The sequence below is a fragment of the Pseudophryne corroboree genome, chromosome 5 (genome assembly GCF_028390025.1).
Source record: "Pseudophryne corroboree isolate aPseCor3 chromosome 5, aPseCor3.hap2, whole genome shotgun sequence".
NCBI lineage: Eukaryota > Metazoa > Chordata > Amphibia > Anura > Myobatrachidae > Pseudophryne > Pseudophryne corroboree.
Genome location: NC_086448.1, coordinates 829,620,162 through 829,641,677, shown reverse-complemented (window position 1 = coordinate 829,641,677; position 21,516 = coordinate 829,620,162). Strand labels below are relative to the sequence as shown.

Sequence of the window (21,516 nt, the reverse complement as noted above, 5' to 3'; positions counted from 1 at the left end):
GGGAGGGGATGGTAAGGGTTACGCTGTGTGATGGAGGTTAGGGTTAGGCTGCGGGGAGGGGATGGTAAGGGTTATGCTGTGTGATGGAGGTTAGGGTTAGGCTGTGGGGAGGGGATGGTTAGGGTTATGCTGTGCGAGGGAGGTTAGGCTGTGGGGTGGGGATGATTAGGGTTATGCTGTGTGATGGAGGTTAGGGTTAGGCTGTGGGGAGGGGATGGTTAGGGTTACACTGTGCGGGGGAGGTGAGAGTTAGGCTGCAGGGAGGGGATGGTTAGGGTTATGCTGTTCGGGGGAGGTGAGGGTTAGGCTGCGGGGAGGGAATGGTTAGGGTTATGCTGTGCGAGGGAGGTTAGGGTTAGGCTGCGGGGAGGGGATGGTTAGGATTACACTGTGTGATGGAGGTTAGGGTTATGCTGTGCGAGGGAGGTTAGGGTTAGGCTGCCGGGAGGGGATGGTTATGGTTACGCTGTGCGGAAGAGGTTAGGGTTTGGCTGCGGGGAGGTGATGGTTAGGGTTATGCTGTGCGAGGGAGGCAAGGGTTAGGCTGCAGGGAGGGGATGGTTAGGGTTACGCTGTGTGATGGAGGTTAGGGTTAGGCTTTAGGGAGGAGATGGTTAGGGTTACGCTGTGCGAGGGAGGTGAGGGTTAGGCTGTGGGAGGGGAGGGTTAGGGTTATGCTGTGCAAGGGAGGTGAGTGTTAGGCTGTGGGAGGGGAGGGTTAGGGTGCGGGAGGGGAGGTGAGGGTTAGGCTGCGGGGAGGGGATGGTTAGGGTTACGCTGTGCGGGGGAGGTGAGGGTTAGGCTGCGGGGATGGTTAGGGTTATGCTGTTCAGGGGAGGTGAGGGTTAGGCTGCGGGGAGGGAATGGTTAGGGTTATGCTGTGCGAGGGAGGTTAGGGTTAGGTTGCGGGGAGGGGATGGTTAGGATTACACTGTGTGATGGAGGTTAGGGTTATGCTGTGCGAGGGAGGTTAGGGTTAGGCTGGGGGGAGGGGATGGTTAGGGTTATGCTGTGCGGGGGAGGTTAGGGTTAGGCTGTGGGGAGGGGATGGTTAGGGTTATGTTGTGCGAGAGAGATGAGGGTTAGGCTGTGGGAGGGGAGTGTTAGGATTACACTGTGTGATGGAGGTTATAGTTAGGCTGCGGGGTGGGGATGGTTAGGGTTATGCTGTGTGATGGAGGTTAGGGTTAGGCTGTGGGGAGGGGATGGTTAGGGTTATGCTGTGTGATGGAGGTTAGGGTTAGGCTGTGAGGAGGGGATGGTTAGGGTTATGCTGTGCGAGGGAGGCTAGGCTGCAGGAGGGGAGGGTTAGGGTTATGCTGTGTGATGGAGGTTAGGGTTAGGCTGCGGGGAGGGGATGGTTAGGGTTATACTGTGTGATGGAGGTTAGAGTTAGGCTGCGGGGTGGGGATGGTTAGGGTTATGCTGTGTGATGGAGGTTAGGGTTAGGCTGTGGGGAGGGGATGGTTAGGGTTATGCTGTGTGATGGAGGTTAGGGTTAGGCTGTGGGGAGGGGATGGTTAGGGTTACGCTGTGTGATGGAGGTTAGGGTTAGGCTGCGGGGAGGGGATGGTTAGGGCTATGCTGTGTGATGGAGGTTAGGGTTAGGCTGCGGGGAGGGGATGGTTAGGGCTATGCTGTGTGATGGAGGTTAGGGTTATGCTGTGTGATGGAGGTTAGGGTTAGGCTGCGGGGAGGGGATGGTTAGGGTTACGCTGTGCGAGGGAGGTGAGGGTTAGGCTGTGGGAGGGGAGGGTTAGGGTTATGCTGTGCAAGGGAGGTGAGGGTTAGGCTGTGGGAGGGGAGGGTTAGGGTGCGGGGAGGGGATGGTTAGGGTTACGCTGTGCTGGGGAGGTGAGGGTTAGGCTGCGGGGAGGGGATGGTTAGGGTTATGCTGTTCGGGGGAGGTGAGGGTTAGGCTGCGGGGAGGGAATGGTTAGGGTTATGCTGTGCGAGAAAGATGAGGGTTAGGCTGTGGGAGGGGAGTGTTAGGATTACACTGTGTGATGGAGGTTAGAGTTAGGCTGCGGGGTGGGGATGGTTAGGGTTATGCTGTGTGATGGAGGTTAGGGTTAGGCTGTGGGGAGGGGATGGTTAGGGTTATGCTGTGTGATGGAGGTTAGGGTTAGGCTGTGGGGAGGGGATGGTTAGGGTTATGCTGTGCGAAGGGAGGTTAGGCTGCGGGAGGGGAGGGTTAGGGTTATGCTGTGTGATGGAGGTTAGGGTTAGGCTGCGGGGAGGGGATGATTAGGGTTATACTGTGTGATGGAGGTTAGAGTTAGGCTGCGGGGTGGGGATGGTTAGGGTTATGCTGTGTGATGGAGGTTAGGGTTAGGCTGTGGGGAGGGGATGGTTAGGGTTATGCTGTGTGATGGAGGTTAGGGTTAGGCTGTGGGGAGGGGATGGTTAGGGTTATGCTGTGCGAGGGAGGTTAGGCTGCGGGAGGGGATGGTTAGGGTTATGCTGTGTGATGGAGGTTATGGTTAGGCTGCGGGGAGGGGATGGTTAGGGTTATGCTGTGTGATGGAGGTTAGGGTTAGGCTGTGGGGAGGGGATGGTTAGGGTTATGCTGTGCGAGGGAGGTTAGGCTGCGGGAGGGGATGGTTAGGGTTATGCTGTGTGATGGAGGATAGGGTTAGGCTGCGGGGAGGGGATGGTTAGGGTTATGCTGTGTGATGGAGGTTAGGGTTAGGCTGTGGGGAGGGGATGGTTAGGGTTATGCTGTGCGAGGGAGGTTAGGCTGCGGGAGGGGATGGTTAGGGTTATGCTGTGTGATGGAGGTTAGGGTTAGGCTGCGGGGAGGGGATGGTTAGGGTTATGCTGTGTGATGGAGGTTAGGGTTGGGCTGTGAGGAGAGGATGGTTAGGGTTATGCTGTGCGAGGGAGGTTAGGCTGCGGGAGGGGATGGTTAGGGTTATGCTGTGTGATGGAGGATAGGGTTAGGCTGCGGGGAGGGGATGGTAAGGGTAATGCTGTGTGATGGAGGTTAGGGTAAGGCTGTGGGGAGGGGATGGTTAGGGTTATGCTGTGCGAGGGAGGTTAGGCTGCGGGAGGGGATGGTTAGGGTTATGCTGTGTGATGGAGGTTAGGGTTAGGCTGCGGGGAGGGGATGGTTAGGGTTATACTGTGTGATGGAGGTTATGGTTAGGCTCTGGGAGCGGTTGGTTAGCCATTAGCGGACAGTTAGGGTTAGGCAGCAGGTGGGGAGGTGAGGGTTACTCTGCGGGGAGGAATAGTTAGGGTTAGGCTGCAGGTGGGCAGGGTTAGGGTTAGGCTGCGGAAGGGAAGGCTACACACTAGGGGGATGGTTAGGTTAGGCTGCGGAAGAGGACGGTTAGGATTAGGCTGTGGGACTGGTGGGGTAGGTGGAAAATACTTACCTAGGAGCTCTCTGCACCCTCAGCAGCAGGACTCCAACTGTCGAGATCCTGACTGCGAAGCCGTATGACATTTGCAAATCATATTATCAATTGCTTTACCAACTCAAGCCTACATATTAAGTTATTTTTATAAGAATTAAAAACTTAGAACACAGTTATATCCACAGAAGAGTTTTGTGCAACAACAAAAAAATAAAATACAACACACAAACACAGGAAATGATGTCATAAATTTTATACAGGAGGACATTTACAAACCTAGTTGCCTGCTGATGCGCAGTCAATGTACTGTAATTTGTGTGACCAGTTTCTGTATTTCCTGCTTTGTATTGAGTGTCGGACACATACTGTATGGTTACGATGGGGTAAATTTACTAAGGTGTGAGTTTTTTAGAACTGGTGATGGTGCTCATAGTAACCAATCACATTCTATCTATTATCTTCTAGAATCAGCTAGATAAATGTTAAGTAGAATCTGATTGGTTGCTATGAGCAACATCACCAGTTCTAAAAAAACCTCACACCTCAGTAAATTTACCCCAATGTTTCTAGATACCGGAGCAAGGTACAGTGTCCTGTATGTTCATGGTGTCCGCTGTGTATGGTGAAGGCAGAGAATGATGCTGTGTGTCCGACCATCTACAGTATCTTCTGATCAGCTCCTCTCGGAATATTGAGTCTCTCCAGAACCGCAGGGTGTAATTGAGTGCTCTGGGTAGTAACATGTCTCGGAGAGCAGAAGTGGGTTAATGCCCCCCCCCCACCCCCACCGCTCTCCACCCCCAATATCCCACAATATTTTTCCTCTTGGTAATCTGGCGTGTTAGGATAATTCCGTCCAGTTTCTTATTGATGTTTCTTTTTTGATCTTGAAACCCGTCACCAGAGAGTAACGTAGAGATAGTGTCCGGTTTAAAGAACACGGACGTCTTTGCGGGGGAGACGGCCACTTTCTCCTGCCAGCTGTCCAGCCAGGATGTCCGGAACGTGCAGTGGTGGCTGGATGGTTCCCCCCTGCAGAACAGCCTCGACAATGAGATCTCGGTGTACGAAGGGAACGTCCACACCCTAACGTTAAAAAACCTGGGGACCAATGACTCTGGCGTGGTCACCTTCAAAGCTGGGTCTCTCGTTTCTTCCGCTAAACTGTTAATTAAAGGTATTTAAAAAGACTAACGCCAGCATCACAGAGCCGCCTGCTAGTCTGCCGCTAGTGTTTCACCTGTCCGGAATAGATCTCTTTGGCTTGGGAAGATGAGAAGTAACCAGGCTTCTTGAGGAACATTTCCAACCATGTAGAACTGACAGTAACATAGTAGCACACTTGCAAATATAAGATGTCAAGGGGCCCATTTATCAACGAGTTTTATCTATTTCAAATGTGTTGCGAATGATAAATGGTGCTCTGGCCAATCTGCTCCCAACTGTCATTTTTCAAACACATGACAGCAGCTGATTGGCCGGAGCAACATTTATCATTAACAACAAATTTGAAATAAATATAACTCGTTGATAAATGGGCCCTCTGGATAGCTAGAGATAGAGAATATACCTTAACATAGCGCTATACTTCCACATCAATGGTGATTCAAAGATAATAGGGCATATTTATTAATTATTGGCTTTTAGACCTAATAATTATAATTTCTCATCACCGCAATAAGAAATTATGACTTCTATTTACTAAGTCTTGGATGGAGATAAAGTAGACGGAGATAAAGTCCCAGCCAATCAGTATTTAACTGCCATGTCACAGGCTGGGTTTGACAAATGTCAGTTAGGAGCTGATTGGGTGGTACTTTATCTCCGCCCACTTTATCTCTCTCCAAGGCTTAGTACATAGACCCCTATGTGTCGCAGATTAAGGTGCTCCATCCTTGTGCTAATGCGATCACCTCACTTCTAATATTTGCAGGTGACCCCCAAAAATAGGTGTTTTCAGTGGAAATCTCACAAATAGTCGTTGGCTCAGTAACAGGAGCAGGAGAAGGGAGAGAGGAGATTCTGGGAGTCAGACTCATTGCGTTTGACTATATTCCCTGACAGTATTCTCTGTGGTACAGGGCCTGATCCACACGTGGACGCAGTCGGGCCGACACAGCGACTCAGCTTGCAGTGGATCTGAGAATTTATGGTAATGCCGGCTTCTCAGATCCTCGTGCTTGTATCCAGAGACGCAGCATCGGATCACCATCGTGATCATCGCGTGGGCCATCAATATGGGAGTGAGCCTACGGTTGCTCAGAATGTCCGGCTGCTGAGACCAGGTAATCGGCATCTGATAACGCAGTCGCTGGCTTCGGCACACCTCAGTAACGGAGGTAGCCTTCGTTTTCAAGGCTGCTCACTGTCTCCGTCCCTGAAAGCCTGCAGCCTGTCAATCACACTGCGACTAAACCCACACTGCGACCGGGGCCGCTGGGCCATTGCAGCACAGTCACACCTGGCCTCCTACAAATGTGCTGTAATAAACACAGCGGCCAATTTCGACCAAATCGGGGCTGCGTCCGGGGCTGGATGAGGCCACAATGCAGAAATGCAGAAAGTGGAATAGTATCTTACATTGATTACCCGGAACTGCGCATGGGATACATATGATATCTTGGTGGATCGGATGCCGGTAGTCATTTGACCGGCACCAGCATCCTGAAGCAGAGAATCACGACAGGGATTGGGTAAGTATGTTTTCCCTCACTCCTTATCCCCCTAACCCCAACCCCCCTTTCCCTCAGCCTGACCCTAACCTCCCCCCACCACAGCCTAACCCTAACCCTCCTTTCCCTCAGCCTGACCCTAACCTCCCCCCACCACAGCCTAACCCTAACCCTCCTTTCCCTCATCCTGACCCTAACCTCCCCCCACCACAGCCTAAAACCAACCCCTCTTTCCCTCAGCCTGACCCTAACCTCCCCCCACCACAGCCTAACCCCAACCCCCCTTTCCCTCAGCCTGACCCTAACCTCCCCCCACCACATCCTAACCCCAACCCCCCTTTCCCTCAGCCTGACCATAACCTCCCCCCACCAGAGCCTAACCCCAACCCCCCTTTCCCTCAGCCTGACCCTAACCTCCCCCCACCACAGCCTAACCCCAACCCCCCTTTCCCTCAGCCTGACCATAACCTCCCCCCACCAGAGCCTAACCCCAACCCCCCTTTCCCTCAGCCTGACCCTAACCTCCCCCCACCACAGCCTAACCCCAACCCCCCTTTCCCTCAGCCTGACCCTAACCTCCCCCCACCAGAGCCTAACACCAACCCCCCTTTCCCTCAGCCTGACCCTAACCTCCCACCACCACAGCCTAACCCTAACCCCCCTTTCCCTCAGCCTGACCCTAACCTCCCCCCACCACAGCCTAACCCCAACCCCCCTCTCCCTCAGCCTGACCCTAACCTCCCCCCACCACAGCCTAACACCAACCCCCCTTTACCTCAGCCTGACCCTAACCTCCCACCACCACAGCCTAACCCTAACCCTCCTTTCCCTCAGCCTGACCCTAACCTCCCCCCACCACAGCCTAACCCCAACCCCCCTTTCCCTCAGCCTGACCCTAACCTCCCCCCACCACATCCTAACCCCAACCCCCCTTTCCCTCAGCCTGACCCTAACCTCCCCCCACCAGAGCCTAACCCTAACCCCCCTTTCCCTCAGCCTGACCCTAACCTCCCCCCACCACAGCCTAACCCCAACCCCCCTTTCCCTCAGCCTGACCCTAACCTCCCCCCACCACAGCCTAACCCCAACCCCCCTTTCCCTCAGCCTGACCCTAACCTCCCCCCACCACAGCCTAACCCTAACCCTCCTTTCCCTCATCCTGACCCTAACCTCCCCCCACCACAGCCTAACCCTAACCCTCCTTTCCCTCATCCTGACCCTAACCTCCCCCCATCACAGCCTAACACCAACCCCTCTTTCCCTCAGCCTGACCCTAACCTCCCCCCACCACAGCCTAACCCCAACCCCCCTTTCCCCCAGCCTGACCCTAACCTCCCCCCACCACATCCTAACCCCAACCCCCCTTTCCCCCAGCCTGACCATAACCTCCCCCCACCAGAGCCTAACCCTAACCCCCCTTTCCCTCAGCCTGACCCTAACCTCCCCCCACCACAGCCTAACCCCAACCCCCCTTTCCCTCAGCCTGACCCTAACCTCCCCCCACCAGAGCCTAACCCTAACCCCCCTTTCCCTCAGCCTGACCCTAACCTCCCCCCACCACAGCCTAACCCCAACCCCCCTTTCCCTCAGCCTGACCCTAACCTCCCCCCACCACAGCCTAACCCCAACCCCCCTTTCCCTCAGCCTGACCATAACCTCCCCCCACCAGAGCCTAACCCTAACCCCCCTTTCCCTCAGCCTGACCCTAACCTCCCCCCACCACAGCCTAACCCCAACCCCCCTTTCCCTCAGCCTGACCCTAACCTCCCCCCACCAGAGCCTAACCCTAACCCCCCTTTCCCTCAGCCTGACCCTAACCTCCCCCCACCAGAGCCTAACCCTAACCCCCCTTTCCCTCAGCCTGACCCTATCCTCCCCCCACCACAGCCTAACCCCAACCCCCCTCTCCCTCAGCCTGACCCTAACCTCCACCCACCACAGCCTAAACCCAACCCCCCTTTCCCTCAGCCTGACCCTAACCTCCCCTCACCACAGCCTAACCCTAACCCTCCTTTCACTCAGCCTGACCCTAACCTCCCCTCACCACAGCCTAACCCTAACCCTCCTTGGTGGTGCCTAAACCTAACCCCTCTTCCCCCTCCCGCAGCCTAACAAGCGTTCCTTCCCCACAGCCTAACCATTGGCGTTTCTATCATGGGTGCAATGTGTGCGGTGCACACGGGCCCCTGGACAAGGGGGGGCCCACACCACACACACTCCACCCATATTTTCTTACTCACCTCTCCGAAGTCCACTGCCGGGCGCTGCAGCAGTAGCTGTTGCGGCAAAGAAACACCTCAAAATGACTGCCACACATGCGCAGTATGACTTTTGTCTCTGAAACATGGCGGACACCATGTTCCGGGGAGACCTGCGTATGCGCAGTAGACTTCGGCATATTGCCGGTGCCTGTGGTGCCGTAGAGAGGAGGGGGCCCACACGGAGTGTTCACATGGGCCTCCTCCTCTCTTAAGACGCCCCTGGGCCTAACCGGGTGCCTTGTCCTAACCCGCCCTCTCCACACCCTATTCCCTCCCCCACAACCTAACCCTCCTCCAACAGCTTAAACCTATCAACCCCCCTCCCCCCCCCCCCCCCCCCCGCGCAGCTTACCAAAAAGGAGTCCCGGCAGAGGCAGTTCGGGTTCCTGGAGCTGGCATTTCGAACAATGTTGAGATGCCGGCATCTGCATTCGGACCCAATCGCACGCTGCAGTTTATCGCAGCTGTGCGATTGGGTCAGAACTGGCAGAGGCGGTCGCTGGGCGGTGAGGCTGAACGGTGGTGTTTGGCCGCCATTTTGTAGGCGCGGTCCGGCCAACGCAGGCGTGGTTGGACTGAACGTCACACGCAGCCGCTGCGGGCCGGGGAGCGATGAGAAGCTCCCTGCCAGCATGCTAAAGCTGCACCGGTCAGGAGTTACTCTTGAAGTGCAAAGGCATCCCTGCTGTGCGATACCTTTGCACATCTGCGGGGGGGAGGGCACTGACATGCGGGGCGGACGGGGAAGAACATCGTAGATGTGCTAAATTTAGCACAGCTACGATCATCTCGGAATGACCCCCTCTGAGCAGTGTCTGGATGCCAACGGCTGGTATCCTGAACGGATCCCCTGCACACATATCAGGTATATAGATAGAGGAAATATACTTTCCTTTTCACTATTTATAACCTTTAAAAAAAAAAAGGAGTGAATGGAAAATTGATCACATTTTCATATACACTTCTGGAAAATGATCCTGAGCGTCTCACGCCCCCTTAGGGACTGTTACTTACAAAATGCATCATTTTCTTTTGCTAAATATAATTATAACATATACACTATGAATTTGTACAAAGGCTCATACATAGCGATTGTTCTGATACAACTCTTCCCAGGAGAAATCCACGGCAGTCTTGTGTATTGGAGATCATTCTATAGTTCAGACAGTGATAAATGTGAGACTGTTCCTAGAGGTAAAACACTAGCAATTACCTAATAACATCTAATAACACGTCTCAGTAACACTATATAAACCTATTCTGCGTTACCCTATAAAGCGTCAAATATTTACATTATTTGAAGCTAGACAATGATTAAGGTCATGAAGCTTTGAAATAGATTGCCGGATTTTCATCATTAGCAAGCCTTGCACCGAAGAAATCTAATTAAACTCACAAAACAAAATCAAGGACTATCTCAGTCTCTTTGCCGCTAAACATTGCAGTGATAATTCCTAATGTGAGTAATACGCAAATTATATTCCTGTACAAAAATGTTCATTTAAATGGAAATGTCATCCCTCTAAAGCACGCTATGAGTGAAAGGCGGGTGCAATGCATTGCAGGATGAAATTCGAGTTTGCAGATGTTCATGCTTAAATACCCTGTATGAATTGTTTATGCGTGCAAAGCTGGCCCGTAATTGCGCAAATATAGCAGGCTTGTCACTATATAATGTGGAGCAGTTAGAGTGGATGATCAATGATCTCATCCATGGTAAAGAAGCTTGGGTCGGGTTAGATGACAAATGGCATGTAGTCGGGCACAGCTGTATATGCCACTTTATGCTAAAAGCCCTTCCCAGGTGTACATTCATGCTTCACAATGTGCAAGGACAGAGATGCCCACTTTCACATTCTTAGACACTGAAATGCCACTAGGTGCGTCTTTAGACATACCGTCAAAACTTTAGACATACCACCCCCATATGATGAACCTTCTCCGTGTGTCCGCTAAGACACCTACTTCGGTGCCTCCAAATCAGAACCAGCGGTCGTGGTTTTCCACTCCAAAAATGTAAATAAGCCAAGAGGGGAGCTAACAGAGTCAACTTGAAGACTGTTCTTTGAGCCATCATGCTTGATGTTCAGACTGGTGGCTTTTAAACTTTTCTAGACCAAAGGAGTGTTAGTTGCAGAGCTATAGCGATATAGAGGTAGGTGTGGTGGTACTAGGGGAGGCAGGAGGTAAGGCAAGCTGGGTTGGGTAAGGTTCATGTGCTGTACCACTGAGCCTGAGTGTGTAGGTGAGTTATGAGGAAATATTTGATGGAATGGAGGTTGGGAGAGAGTCTAATGGTGACAGGGCGAGAATCCCCTAGATTAGGGGCAGCACGGGAGAAGTGTTGGGGATGGGAATGAGTGGTGGTGATCAAACGGGATAAGAGTCAGAAGTCACCAGCTGAGCAAAGTAGACAAGAGGGAGTGTGGAGGTAAATACGGTTGTAGATGTTTCAATGTAGTCTACAGTTGGTGAGGGACAGGATATTGGTGTATGGCAAAGATGAGTAGAATGTGACATCCAGGGAGTAGATTTTGGGGACTGAAGAGATGCTATTATTTCCATAGTGAGGAATATAAGGGGAGGGGCGGAGACTTGTGCAGGGTCAAGAGAGAGTTTTTGAAAATGGGGAACATCAGGACATGTTTGAAGGAGGAAGAAAAGATTCCAGTAGAGAGGGAGAGATGGAGGCAGACATTATGGGATAGAGAAAGTTGATGGAGAATAGTGGAAAGATAGAAAAAGACGAGAGAGAGCTTACACTTCTTCCCCAGTGGTTTGCAGAAAGGAGTCCAAGGATGAGGAGCTAGAGGGAGAAGAAGGTGGAGGATTGGATTCAGGCAGGTGTTGTCTGGCGGAATGATATTCCCTGCCTAACAAAATTCTATTTTGGAGGTAAATAGGTGAAATCAGAGGCATGGTGGGGGAGGGTTAGGAAGAGCTGAGAAGGATTTTGAAAGGTTGCAATGAGTTGATGGGGTTAACGAATTGGGAAGAGTTAAGAGGCTTGAAGAAAGACTGATGAACATATGTAACAATTATGTATCAATTATCGGTTATCAGGCCTCATAATTGTAATTTCTTATGGCCACTATTCGCAGTAATAAGAATTTAAGTAGCACCTGGAAATATCAATGTTAACATGCAGGTACAGGGGCACTGAAAAGAAACCCATCCTCTTGCAATGTGAACGGAGTGATCTGGCAACATCAGTGGTCTCTTCATTCCTCTACTGGGACTTCTGCGTAATGTGTGGTCTACTGACCACACATGGTCAGGCAGCCATTGTCAGTGGAGACTTCCGTAGGAAACCTCTCCCGATAGCGTTTGTCAAATGGGTGTAAATTAAGGAAGAGAAAATGCTGAGAGAGAAAGATTGATAAGGGGCAGGGTGGAAGGTTAGTCCTATTGGGTTCTAGGAATAGGTTTAGTTGACTATGCGGATGTACAATAGAATGCAGCAGGTTAAACCAAATCAGATCGAGAGCATTATTTGCCTTCATAATAAAAATCCCACATTAGGCAACCAAAACATTTGTTAACGATCCGTAATACAAATTGTGGATTTATTTATTGCTAATTCAGCATTTGGCCCATGAAATTGGACAATTTCAGTAGCAATCCAAGTCAATTATTGCAAATTTAACAGACTTTTTCAGTCCTAGTAACTTGGGCTTTTATAAGAGTTACGGCTGTCACATGGCTTCAATCACTAATCAAAACTTAATCTACCCCCCACCCCCACCCTTTCCCTTCATGCTTTTGTCATTGCTTCAAGTGCATTAAGAAAAAACAAAATGTAATTTCCATCAAGGCCATTTAATGCATGTCCCCTTTGACATGTTGGTTGACAGATCCAACTATTGAGGTGGTCAGTCCCATGAATGACCTCACCATTGATGAAGACGAGACAGCAGAATTAATTTGCCAGTACTCTAGGCCAGTGCAGGCCTCATGGAAGAAAAACGATGTAGAACTGAGGGCTGACGGCAAGAGAGTCTTTATCGAGCAAGACTGGAATGTGGCCAAGCTGACTATTAAGTCTGTGGTTCCCGAGGACTCTGGCTTCTATGTGTGCGAAGCTGAAGGCACTAGGGTTGTCGCCATGCTTGATATTGAAGGTGAGGTCTTCCGTCCAAACTGGAAGACTACCTCCTTACTCCTCCTACTAGTGTATCAACCATTTATACTGACTCATGGAAGGCAGTAGTCTTTAGGCTTATACCAACTGTAGTCTTCTTGCCTCTTCTTGTATTGTGTCCAACTTTTGGAAAAGAACAAAGTTCTAAGCAGATAACCTTATTGGGTAGTGCCCAGTGCCAAAATGTTATATTAATGAATTGTCACCTTTATAAAGTGTGGATTTATTTCAAACCACAAAGGAGGTTATCCAATTAGCGGCAATAAGTTGTCACATGAAAAAAATGGGTCATTTTTTAACTGTCCAATTATAGCCCTTTTTTTTGTGATGTAAATGACCCCTATTTGTGCGAAAACACCTAAAGTCCTATGTAGACCTATGTGTTTCTTCAGCACCTATTGCAGAAAAAATTATTACTTATTGGGGATTTAGCAAAATCCCTGAGAAGTGCTGGAATCGGGGCTAATTGGATATCCCTGGGTGAGTCAATTAACAGCGGTAAATTACCACGGCTAATTGGATACCGCCCAAAGTAATCGTTGGGTGGATTCTTTGTTTTATTATTTGCAACCTTATATAGAACATTCTTAGCTTCTTGGAGGGAAGGGGTTATTCTGTATTTTACTTCTCCTAAGCTTGGGTTCCCTTCTGGAGATTGAACACTACAGTAGTCTATTCTGTGTGGTTGTGGTGTCTGTTGGCTGTTGTTTCTGATCGGTAGAGATCCATACGTAAACTGTAATTGCAAAAAGAAAAATTCCTAAATAGAAGCCATTGATGTCCCTTCCAAAGATTTATTTTATGCACAGCCTTGAATTGAACTGAAGATAATGTTAATATTTGTGAACACTGTTTTCTCTCCATTGTTAAGCATCATTCTTGCCACGAATATATAATAGCTTAATCCTACTTTCACAAACGTTTTAATTTTTTTTATGTTGCAAGACCTCTGTTCTTTTTGCTAATTTGAATTAACGTGCATGCTGTTTTATATATGATACTGTGCATGTGTTCTGCTACAATTTCCCCAAATCAGCGCTGATATCTGCAAGTCTTAAGACACCAAAGATAACCACAATATCACGTGACTTGATTTCCTTGGTGTAGTTAGACAAATGATGATGGGTTAAAATGACTAAAAGACACAGGGCCCAATTCAGTGGCAAATGCTTTACAGATAGTCTTGTATTTTGCTACGGCACTTGCATGAAAATCCCTAAAAGTTTCTATGGCACTTTACACAGAGTGTACTCATAAAGACGGAATTACGATCAAGGCGCACAGTATCAGAAATGTGCTATTGGTGTGTCGGTGAAAGTGGTCGCTTACACTGATACCCTGAATCGGGCCCACATTGAGGATTTGCAGCAACCTTTTTTTTTTTCACTTAATTTTGCCTTCAAGTTACCACCCCACTTGTCCCCAACTCAATTCCCGCCGGGTCACTTCTTAAGTTAAAATGTCACTGATTTGCCAGGATTTTTATTTCATTCTGAATTCATGTTTTTTAATTGGTACAGATGTTGTTTTGTGCAAGATATATTGTTGATTAATGATATTATTACTAAGTGGTTGAATGCATAATTTTATGTTGTTTGCTAACCAGAATGTTTTTAATTTTTATTATTATTATTATTATTATTATTATTATTATTATTATTAAGTACCCATGTCCGTGCTGCGATTTTTAGTTCTCAAACAGCTGGTGAGATACATCCAATAATAATTGAGAATTAATTTAAAGACGTATATTATCATCTAACGTGATGCAGTTTCCATAAAATATAATTATACTGTACTCCCTACCTTTATACTAATAAGGGGTAGGAATACAAAAACCTGACTTTGTATAAATGAAAGGTAAAAATAAATGATTTGATGGAATCTGGTATTGTAACCGTGATGAGTAAATCAAGTACAAATGTTTGCATTTATTAATTTGCATTTTACAGTTGGTGATTTACAGCTTATTTTAGCCTTTTGCCATCCTGTTACATGTATACTTAATCTCCTATATAATAGCCCAGATCTGTGACTTTGTGCTTCATTTGCTAACGCTGGGCGGAGTCACAAAACTGGGCGGAGTTAGTCAAATGAGTCACAGATCTGGGCAAATGTATAGGAGACTAGGAGCAGAAACAAATGGTATGGGCATGGCACAGGCAGGGGTGCATACCTCCCAGCTTTCTTCAGGCAGAAGGAGGGACACATGTACAGCGAAAAGGGGGCGTGCCGTACGGAAATGGGGCGTGTCTTCACGGGCGCACCCACGATCGTGAGCCACCCCCCCATTTTCGTCAGTGAGGGGGCATGCCCAGCGCTCTGTGAGCTGCTGGCATGCCCCCAGGGGTGGTTTATGAGTCCGGGGGACCCAGGGCACTTGAGACAGGGGGCCTATCTCATTGCTGTGGGTTTGGGGGCGTGGCCTTATCGCGCCCACATGGCTACGCCCCCTTATGCAAATTTTGGGTTTTTTTTTTTTTTTTTTTATTACTGGGATTTTGGCCCCTCAGCTAGGGGTAAATCCAGAGGAGGTGGTCGCTTCCCCCTACACACCCGCACAGGCAGAAGAAAGCAGGGAGACTGCTGCCTCCCTGCAACACCACAGACCTGCCAACACGCAGCAGCGTGTGCTGACTGTAGCACAATGCTGCCACTGTTACTGGCAGGACGGGGGAGCTTCAGAGCTGGGACAGAGCTACTCCAGCCGGGGGGCCCCCTAAAACTGTGGGGCCCGCAGTACGTACCCCCTGGGCCCCCCCCCCCTTAATCCAACTCTGCTGCCGGACCCCCCCCTTAATCCGTACCCCCTGATGCCCCCTCTCCCTCTGTCTCTACTAAATAGTCTATTCACCTCTGCTCTGCTAAGCAGAACAGCGAGTTCAGGAGCTTCCCAACTGTCGGTCCCCCCCAACACCGCAGGACACTGCGGCCCGCTGGTGGGACAGCAGGACAGACCCCCAAAAATGGGACTGTCCCGCGAAAAGCGGGACAGTTGGGAGGTATGGGGGTGTGTGAGGGGGTATGCCCTACAGACAGACGGGCACCGGCTCACTGTGTGCTTGACCCCCCACATCAGCATACTCAGCAGGGTCTCTCTGGCGCGGAGGAGCGTCACTTTCTGGCACACTCCACGCTTCTTAGCTGCAGTTTTGAGGGGCACCTGCCGCTGTGCAGGTTCCGTACTGCCTCTGTTATCTCCAGCCCCGGCAACCCCACCGCTAGCTGCTGCGCTGCCACCCGCAGTGAGGTGCACCCAGCTCCTTTACACACTTTAGCCGGCGGGTAGCGCTGCAGAAGTCCGCGCTGCTTGCAAGCTCCGACCCCCTCCTCCCTCCAGCCGCAGCGTCCTCCTGGGGGCTAACCAGTCACTCCCAGTCTCCCCTTACCACAGTGCCCGGCAGCCACGAGGTCCACGCCGCATGCATGCTATGACTCCCTCCAGCCGCAGCGTCTCCTGGGCGCTAACCAGTCACTCCCAGTCTCCCCTTACCACAGTGCCCAGCAGCCGCACAAGGTCCGCGGTATGTGACTAGTGGGGGGGGGATGCGAATGGGCAGAGGAAGCAGGACTCCAGCCTGAGAGAGTCAGCCATGCCAGGTCTCCACCAGCAGCAGATCCCAACAGGCTGGAGTGGAACAGCAGCAGCCAGCAGCAGTGACTCCGGTAACACACATCTGTCTGTCACCACTGTTCTGTGCCTAATACCAATCTCTCCCGTGCCATGTGTTCTGTCATGTCCCTGTCACCCCTGGCCTTGATCTGTCACCCTTATCCTGGCCCTGTCACCCTTATCCTGGCCCTGTCACTCTTATCCTGGCCCTGTTACCCCTATCCTGGCCCTGTCACCCCAGGCCTTGCCCTGTCACCCTTATCCTGGCCCTGTCACCACTATCCTGGCCCTGTTCCCCCTATCCTGGCCCTGTTCCCCCTATCCTGGCCCTGTCACACCTGTGCTTGCCCTGTCAACCCTATCCTGGCCCTGTCACCTCTGTCCTGGTCCTGCCGCCCCTACCCTGGCCCTGTCACCCCTATCCTGTCCCTGTCATATCTGTCCTGGCCCTGTCGCCCCTGTCCTGGCCCACCCCTCCACACGCAGCATCTACAGACACCCTCCCCCATCCGCAGTGTGTCCCCCCCCACCCGCTACATTCTGTACATCATGCCCTGCAGGTGCTGTTCACGCCGTCGCAAGGGGCTGCGCCTCCTTCACTATCACACGCCCTTTCATTGTGCAATATTTAACCACTAACAAAGGAATGCAGGTAATACTCCATATAATGCAAATATTGAACCCCAGATAGGCATGTAAGGGTTAAGGGGGTGTAGGCCCTTGCGACGGTGTGAAGAGCGCCCGTAGGGCGCGATGAAGCACCTAGTAGATATATAATCGTGCAGTGAATTATAGGTACAGTGGTAGTGATCAGTGATGTCATTGACTATAATCAGTGGGTAGTGATGTCATCACCACAATATTTATTTGGAATATTACTGTAAATTACAAGGACACATGGTGCCTGAATGTCTAATCCATTATACTGTACACTTTAGATTATATAGGGGTATATTCAATTGAAGTCGGATCCTTTTCAACGGAGAGGATCCGACACGGCACTATTCCAGCATTTCGACAATGCAGATTCGACTTGATAACAAGTCGAATCTGCATTAGCGGTAAACTGCTGCGTAACTCGCCAATCCACGTGTTTTCCGACAGTGCTGGTTTTTTCAACAGTCGAAAAAAACTGCAATTTCATTTAATAGGTCGAATCCATATTCGACCTAAAAACTGTCAAAAAGTGCAGTTTTCCTACTGTCTGAAAACCAGCACCAATTGAATACCTCCCATAGTGTGTTATTATTAGTATTGCATATTATCAAATTCTGTCATCATATCGAAACTTGTGATCTACAATATTTCTCTTTCTTAACTTCATATGATCACAGAACTCCTGAGTGACTTGTAATAACCTGATAATTTACAGCCTGGAGTATATTATACACTACAGGCCAAAGACAGGGCAGTAGGGTCATCTGTAAAATTCAGTTTGCCGTGTTTGGTAGTAGTTGGTGTTTTGAGGCGGTCATTCACGGGTCCGGTTTTATAATGGTCTTGTTTTGTGTTTTCCAATAGCAAAGAATAAAATATTGCAAGGGCTGGAGAACATAGATGTGGTGGAGGGAGGGGAAGCCCTGTTTGAGTGCTACCTGTCTAAGCCCGAGTGCTACAGCTACAACTGGCTTGTGGACGATGAGCCGGCAAAGACATCTGAGAACGTTGAGATGGTTTTCTTTGAGAATGGCCGGCGGCACCTTCTCTTGCTGAAGAACCTCACAGCCCAGGACAGTTGTCGAGTGACTTTCATGGCTGGTGATGTGGTTTCTTCAGCTTTCCTGAGTGTCCGAGGTAAGGCCTGAGGCCGTGGCATGTCAGTTACCAGATTGTGACATCACTAGCATTGTGCTTACGTATGACTAGATGAATGTGTAGTCTACACAGGGCATTTCTGCACCTTCCCGCTCGCACAAGCTGTGGAATGATGTACAATAGAGAAGCACCACCATCAGTGGCTGCTTTCTTCACAAGAGCATACTTTTTGGATCCTCTGTAGTACAAACACTGTAGCTGCTTATTATTCACAGCATTATACACTATGTAGTCTGGTCATTCAGGAAGTCATTCAGGAAAAAGCGGCATAAAGGTCTTCAATAGTTACTCCAAAGCTATAACGCAGGAAAAGAGGTGTTAGGGTGGGTACAAATTAGAGCGATGGTCAATTGTCACAATGGTTGGGCCGAATTCCCTTGGGCTCGCTCGAACCGGTAGAGATTGGCCATACACACTAGCCAATGTAATGGCGATGGAACGACATCTCGTTCCGTCTTTCATTACACTGCACCGGGTCGCATACAATATTTTCCGGTTGGCCGTGCAGCACAGTTGACTAGAAGATGTTGTATGCAACCCACGGGAGCGCGCAATTATCCGTACACATTAGACGACATGCACAATTTGTCATTCCGATACGGCAAATTGTACCGATATCGGCCTAATGTGTACCCACCCTTAGAAATGTCTTCATATATCGTTAGCCTCTTACCTTCCATGGGGCAGCTCTGATGGAAAAGGATCTTGGAATCCCTCTCCAGTGGTCTGCAGGACATCCCGATGATCCCAACATCCTTTTTCACATTGCGCATGCACGGTGACCAGCCCGGGGGGCGAAAGTGGAAGTAAGATATCACTTTACCTCCTACTGAACACTGGGACACAAGTGGTCGACAGTGTGATGTCTCATCAATTACAAAATAGGGTACGCAACACAAAATGACACATACGGACATCTCTAAAGTCTACAAAGAGTAAAGCTCCATCACTTAAACAAGGAATAATAAATAAATATGCAGGTGCGCAACCAACAGCAGCAGGTAGGAGGAAGGTCAATTCCTCAAGGAACAAACAGTAAAATAGAGGTGAATACCTGCGCTGGCTGTACAAATAATTAATAATAATAATTAAAGGGATGGTTTGTTCTGTGTAAAAAATAATAACAATCTATTTATAAATCACATATAAACAAATCTAAAAGAAAAAGGAATTCCTGTTACCAAAAGGTGGCGATAAAACTTGAAGTGTCTTTATCAGAATAAGACTTGGTGGATTTCACATTCTCCTGCATATAGGATTTTCATTTATGAAGGCTAGGGCGACCTCCCCTTGTGCATTCACTGTGTTAGGTAGATAATTACCAGATCCCCACGTAGTTAAACATCAGCATAGGAATGAGTCCATTTGTAGCTGTAGGGGTGGATCCGACCTGTTTGTTTAGAATGTCCAGTGATGGGAGAGAAGTCCAGAGTTTGCCAAAGAATGAATGAGGCTGTGCAGGCCAATTAGGAGAGTGAAGTCCAATCATATGAAACAAGCTCAACGCGTTTCACTGGTGTAATCCAGCTTCCTCAGGAGCATAAACAAGGAATATAGGTGGAAAAAATAGTATACGTTGCTTACTGTATCTTGAAGAGCAATATAAGTGTTTCTGAGAGTCGACCAACAAGCTATAAAGCGAATGAACCTGAATTTGAAGAGCTTTACAAATATATGGGGTTTTTGTCTCTAATGTCTATAACTTTTAATATATTTTGCTTTCAACTTTGGTGCCCATTGTTTCACTTCTTGCTGTGCGAGTTGGGTGCACAATAAGGAAACATGACAGGAGATAACTGTCAACTGGCAAATAGGAACTTCTCCGAGTTTGAATGTCATTGCTACGATTGGCATTGACCTTCATACCCAGAAGCCTTTGCTCCACTCATGGTGGGACTTACAGATGTGTTCTCATACATCTAGGCTGCGTGAGATGCCTGGAATGAGTGATCCTCAAGTTCTGCCAACGTCAGGGGTCTTTTTTTGGAGGAATTTCTCTGGAATAAACAGAACATTCAAGGCAAGAAGTTCCTTCAAAGAAAATTAAATATCTTGAAATCTATAAAAAGAAAAATTCTGATCACAAAGTTATTTTAAATTATGATTTTAGGTAAATGGTGTATAAAATCGACAGGAGATAATAATCCTTTTTATAAAGTATAATAATTGACAAAAACTTGAGATGAGTGAAATTCTCAATACTGATCCTCCAATATTTGCCTAATTCCATATTTGGTTGCAGCTTTTTATGCGTTTCTCCGTCAGATTTTGGCCTTGCGCGTACCGCACGGCATTCCTCAAGTCATTTTGGTTTTGCCTGAAAGTACTACTATAATTTTGTTCTACCTAAACGTTTTTCCTTGTTATACCCCAACCAGGCGACGGGGCAGAATGAAATGACACTATCCATGTCCCGTCTCTGTTTATAACTTAAAAATTTGGTACAATGCAGAATTAAACATTTAAAGTGGAATGCCAATCCGCGTAATGGCAAAGTGGCTGTAGTGTTACCGGGATGCAGTGCTTCTGCCCCCACTCATCTCGAGTACAAAGCATGTTTGATGTGTTGAATATATATCAATGAAAGATGAAGACGCACAATGATAAATACATTTGAAAATGTATTTTGCTTTATATAGAGAAGTTGACATTGGTGTTTAGTATGCTACAGTGTGTGTGTGTTTGACTCCAGGGTGGCGCCTGGAAGTTCTGAAGCCTCCAGCTGACACCGAAGTCACTCTAGGAGAGAAGACAGCCTTTAGCTGTGTGTTAAGTGAAGCCGTGCCAGTAAACGAGGTTGACTGGTATTTAAATGGACTACTCATCCAGCCAGATGAACACTGGTCCATGACCGTAGACGGGAACCAGTATACACTCATTCTTAAAGACGCCCAACAATTTCACTCCGGAGAAGTAGTATTTGCTTCAAGAGATGTAGTTGCTTCGGCTAAATTGGTGATTCTAGGTAAGTCCCCATTTGGCTTGTATGAAACTTGCCAATTTAATATGAGTTGCTTGCATGCAATATTATTATCTGATCAAAGTTTACAAATTAAGAGACATCCTGTACCCCAGTCTCATGTAATAAGTTGTAGAACAATGAGGCCATCAAGATGTTTTTTGATGTAGAAACTATTTTTTGAAGTTGGAGAACTTCTTCCGGTCTATGTAATAAACTCATTATTTCCTGGAATACATAAATGATCTTACTGGGACTCTGTTGTACCTTTAGCCCTCCCTGATCCCCCAGAAGACCCAGAGATTGTAAGTAAGAGCAGCCGATCCTTGACCCTGTCTTGGTTCACGCCCTTGAGTGATGGTGGATCTCCCATCATTGGATACAATGTTGAAATGAAAGCCCCAGGTGGGGACTGGGAGCAGTGCAACATGGAAATTATACAAAGTATGGAATATGTTGTTCAAAATCTGAAAGCGGGCCAGCCCTACCGGTTCCGCATTGCCTCCATAAACAAAGTCGGTGTTGGGGAGCCGGTTCATTTACCACAAACGGTACAGCTAGGTGAGACCTCGTGGCTTCGCACCTTGAGCTGCAAAGTCCTATGTAGACCTTCACGCTCGCATGGCTTGTTTGTTTCATTGATACAATGGGCCGAGAATCTGGAAATGTGATGGAGCATAAACTTATATTTAA

At 48.8% G+C, this 21,516-nt stretch overlaps 1 protein-coding gene across 3 annotated transcripts in view; it reads left to right on the top strand.

Moving 5' to 3' along the window:
• Nucleotides 1-21,516, top strand: part of OBSCN (obscurin, cytoskeletal calmodulin and titin-interacting RhoGEF) — a 370,748-nt gene that overhangs the window by 264,564 nt on the left and 84,668 nt on the right. For all 3 annotated transcript variants that reach the window (XM_063924540.1, XM_063924539.1, XM_063924541.1), the window contains exons 70-74: nt 4,267-4,539; nt 12,150-12,416; nt 17,571-17,843; nt 20,557-20,829; nt 21,097-21,384. In XM_063924540.1, coding sequence (XP_063780610.1) covers nt 4,267-4,539; nt 12,150-12,416; nt 17,571-17,843; nt 20,557-20,829; nt 21,097-21,384 — 1,374 coding nt within the window. The remainder of the gene's footprint in view (nt 1-4,266; nt 4,540-12,149; nt 12,417-17,570; nt 17,844-20,556; nt 20,830-21,096; nt 21,385-21,516) is intronic.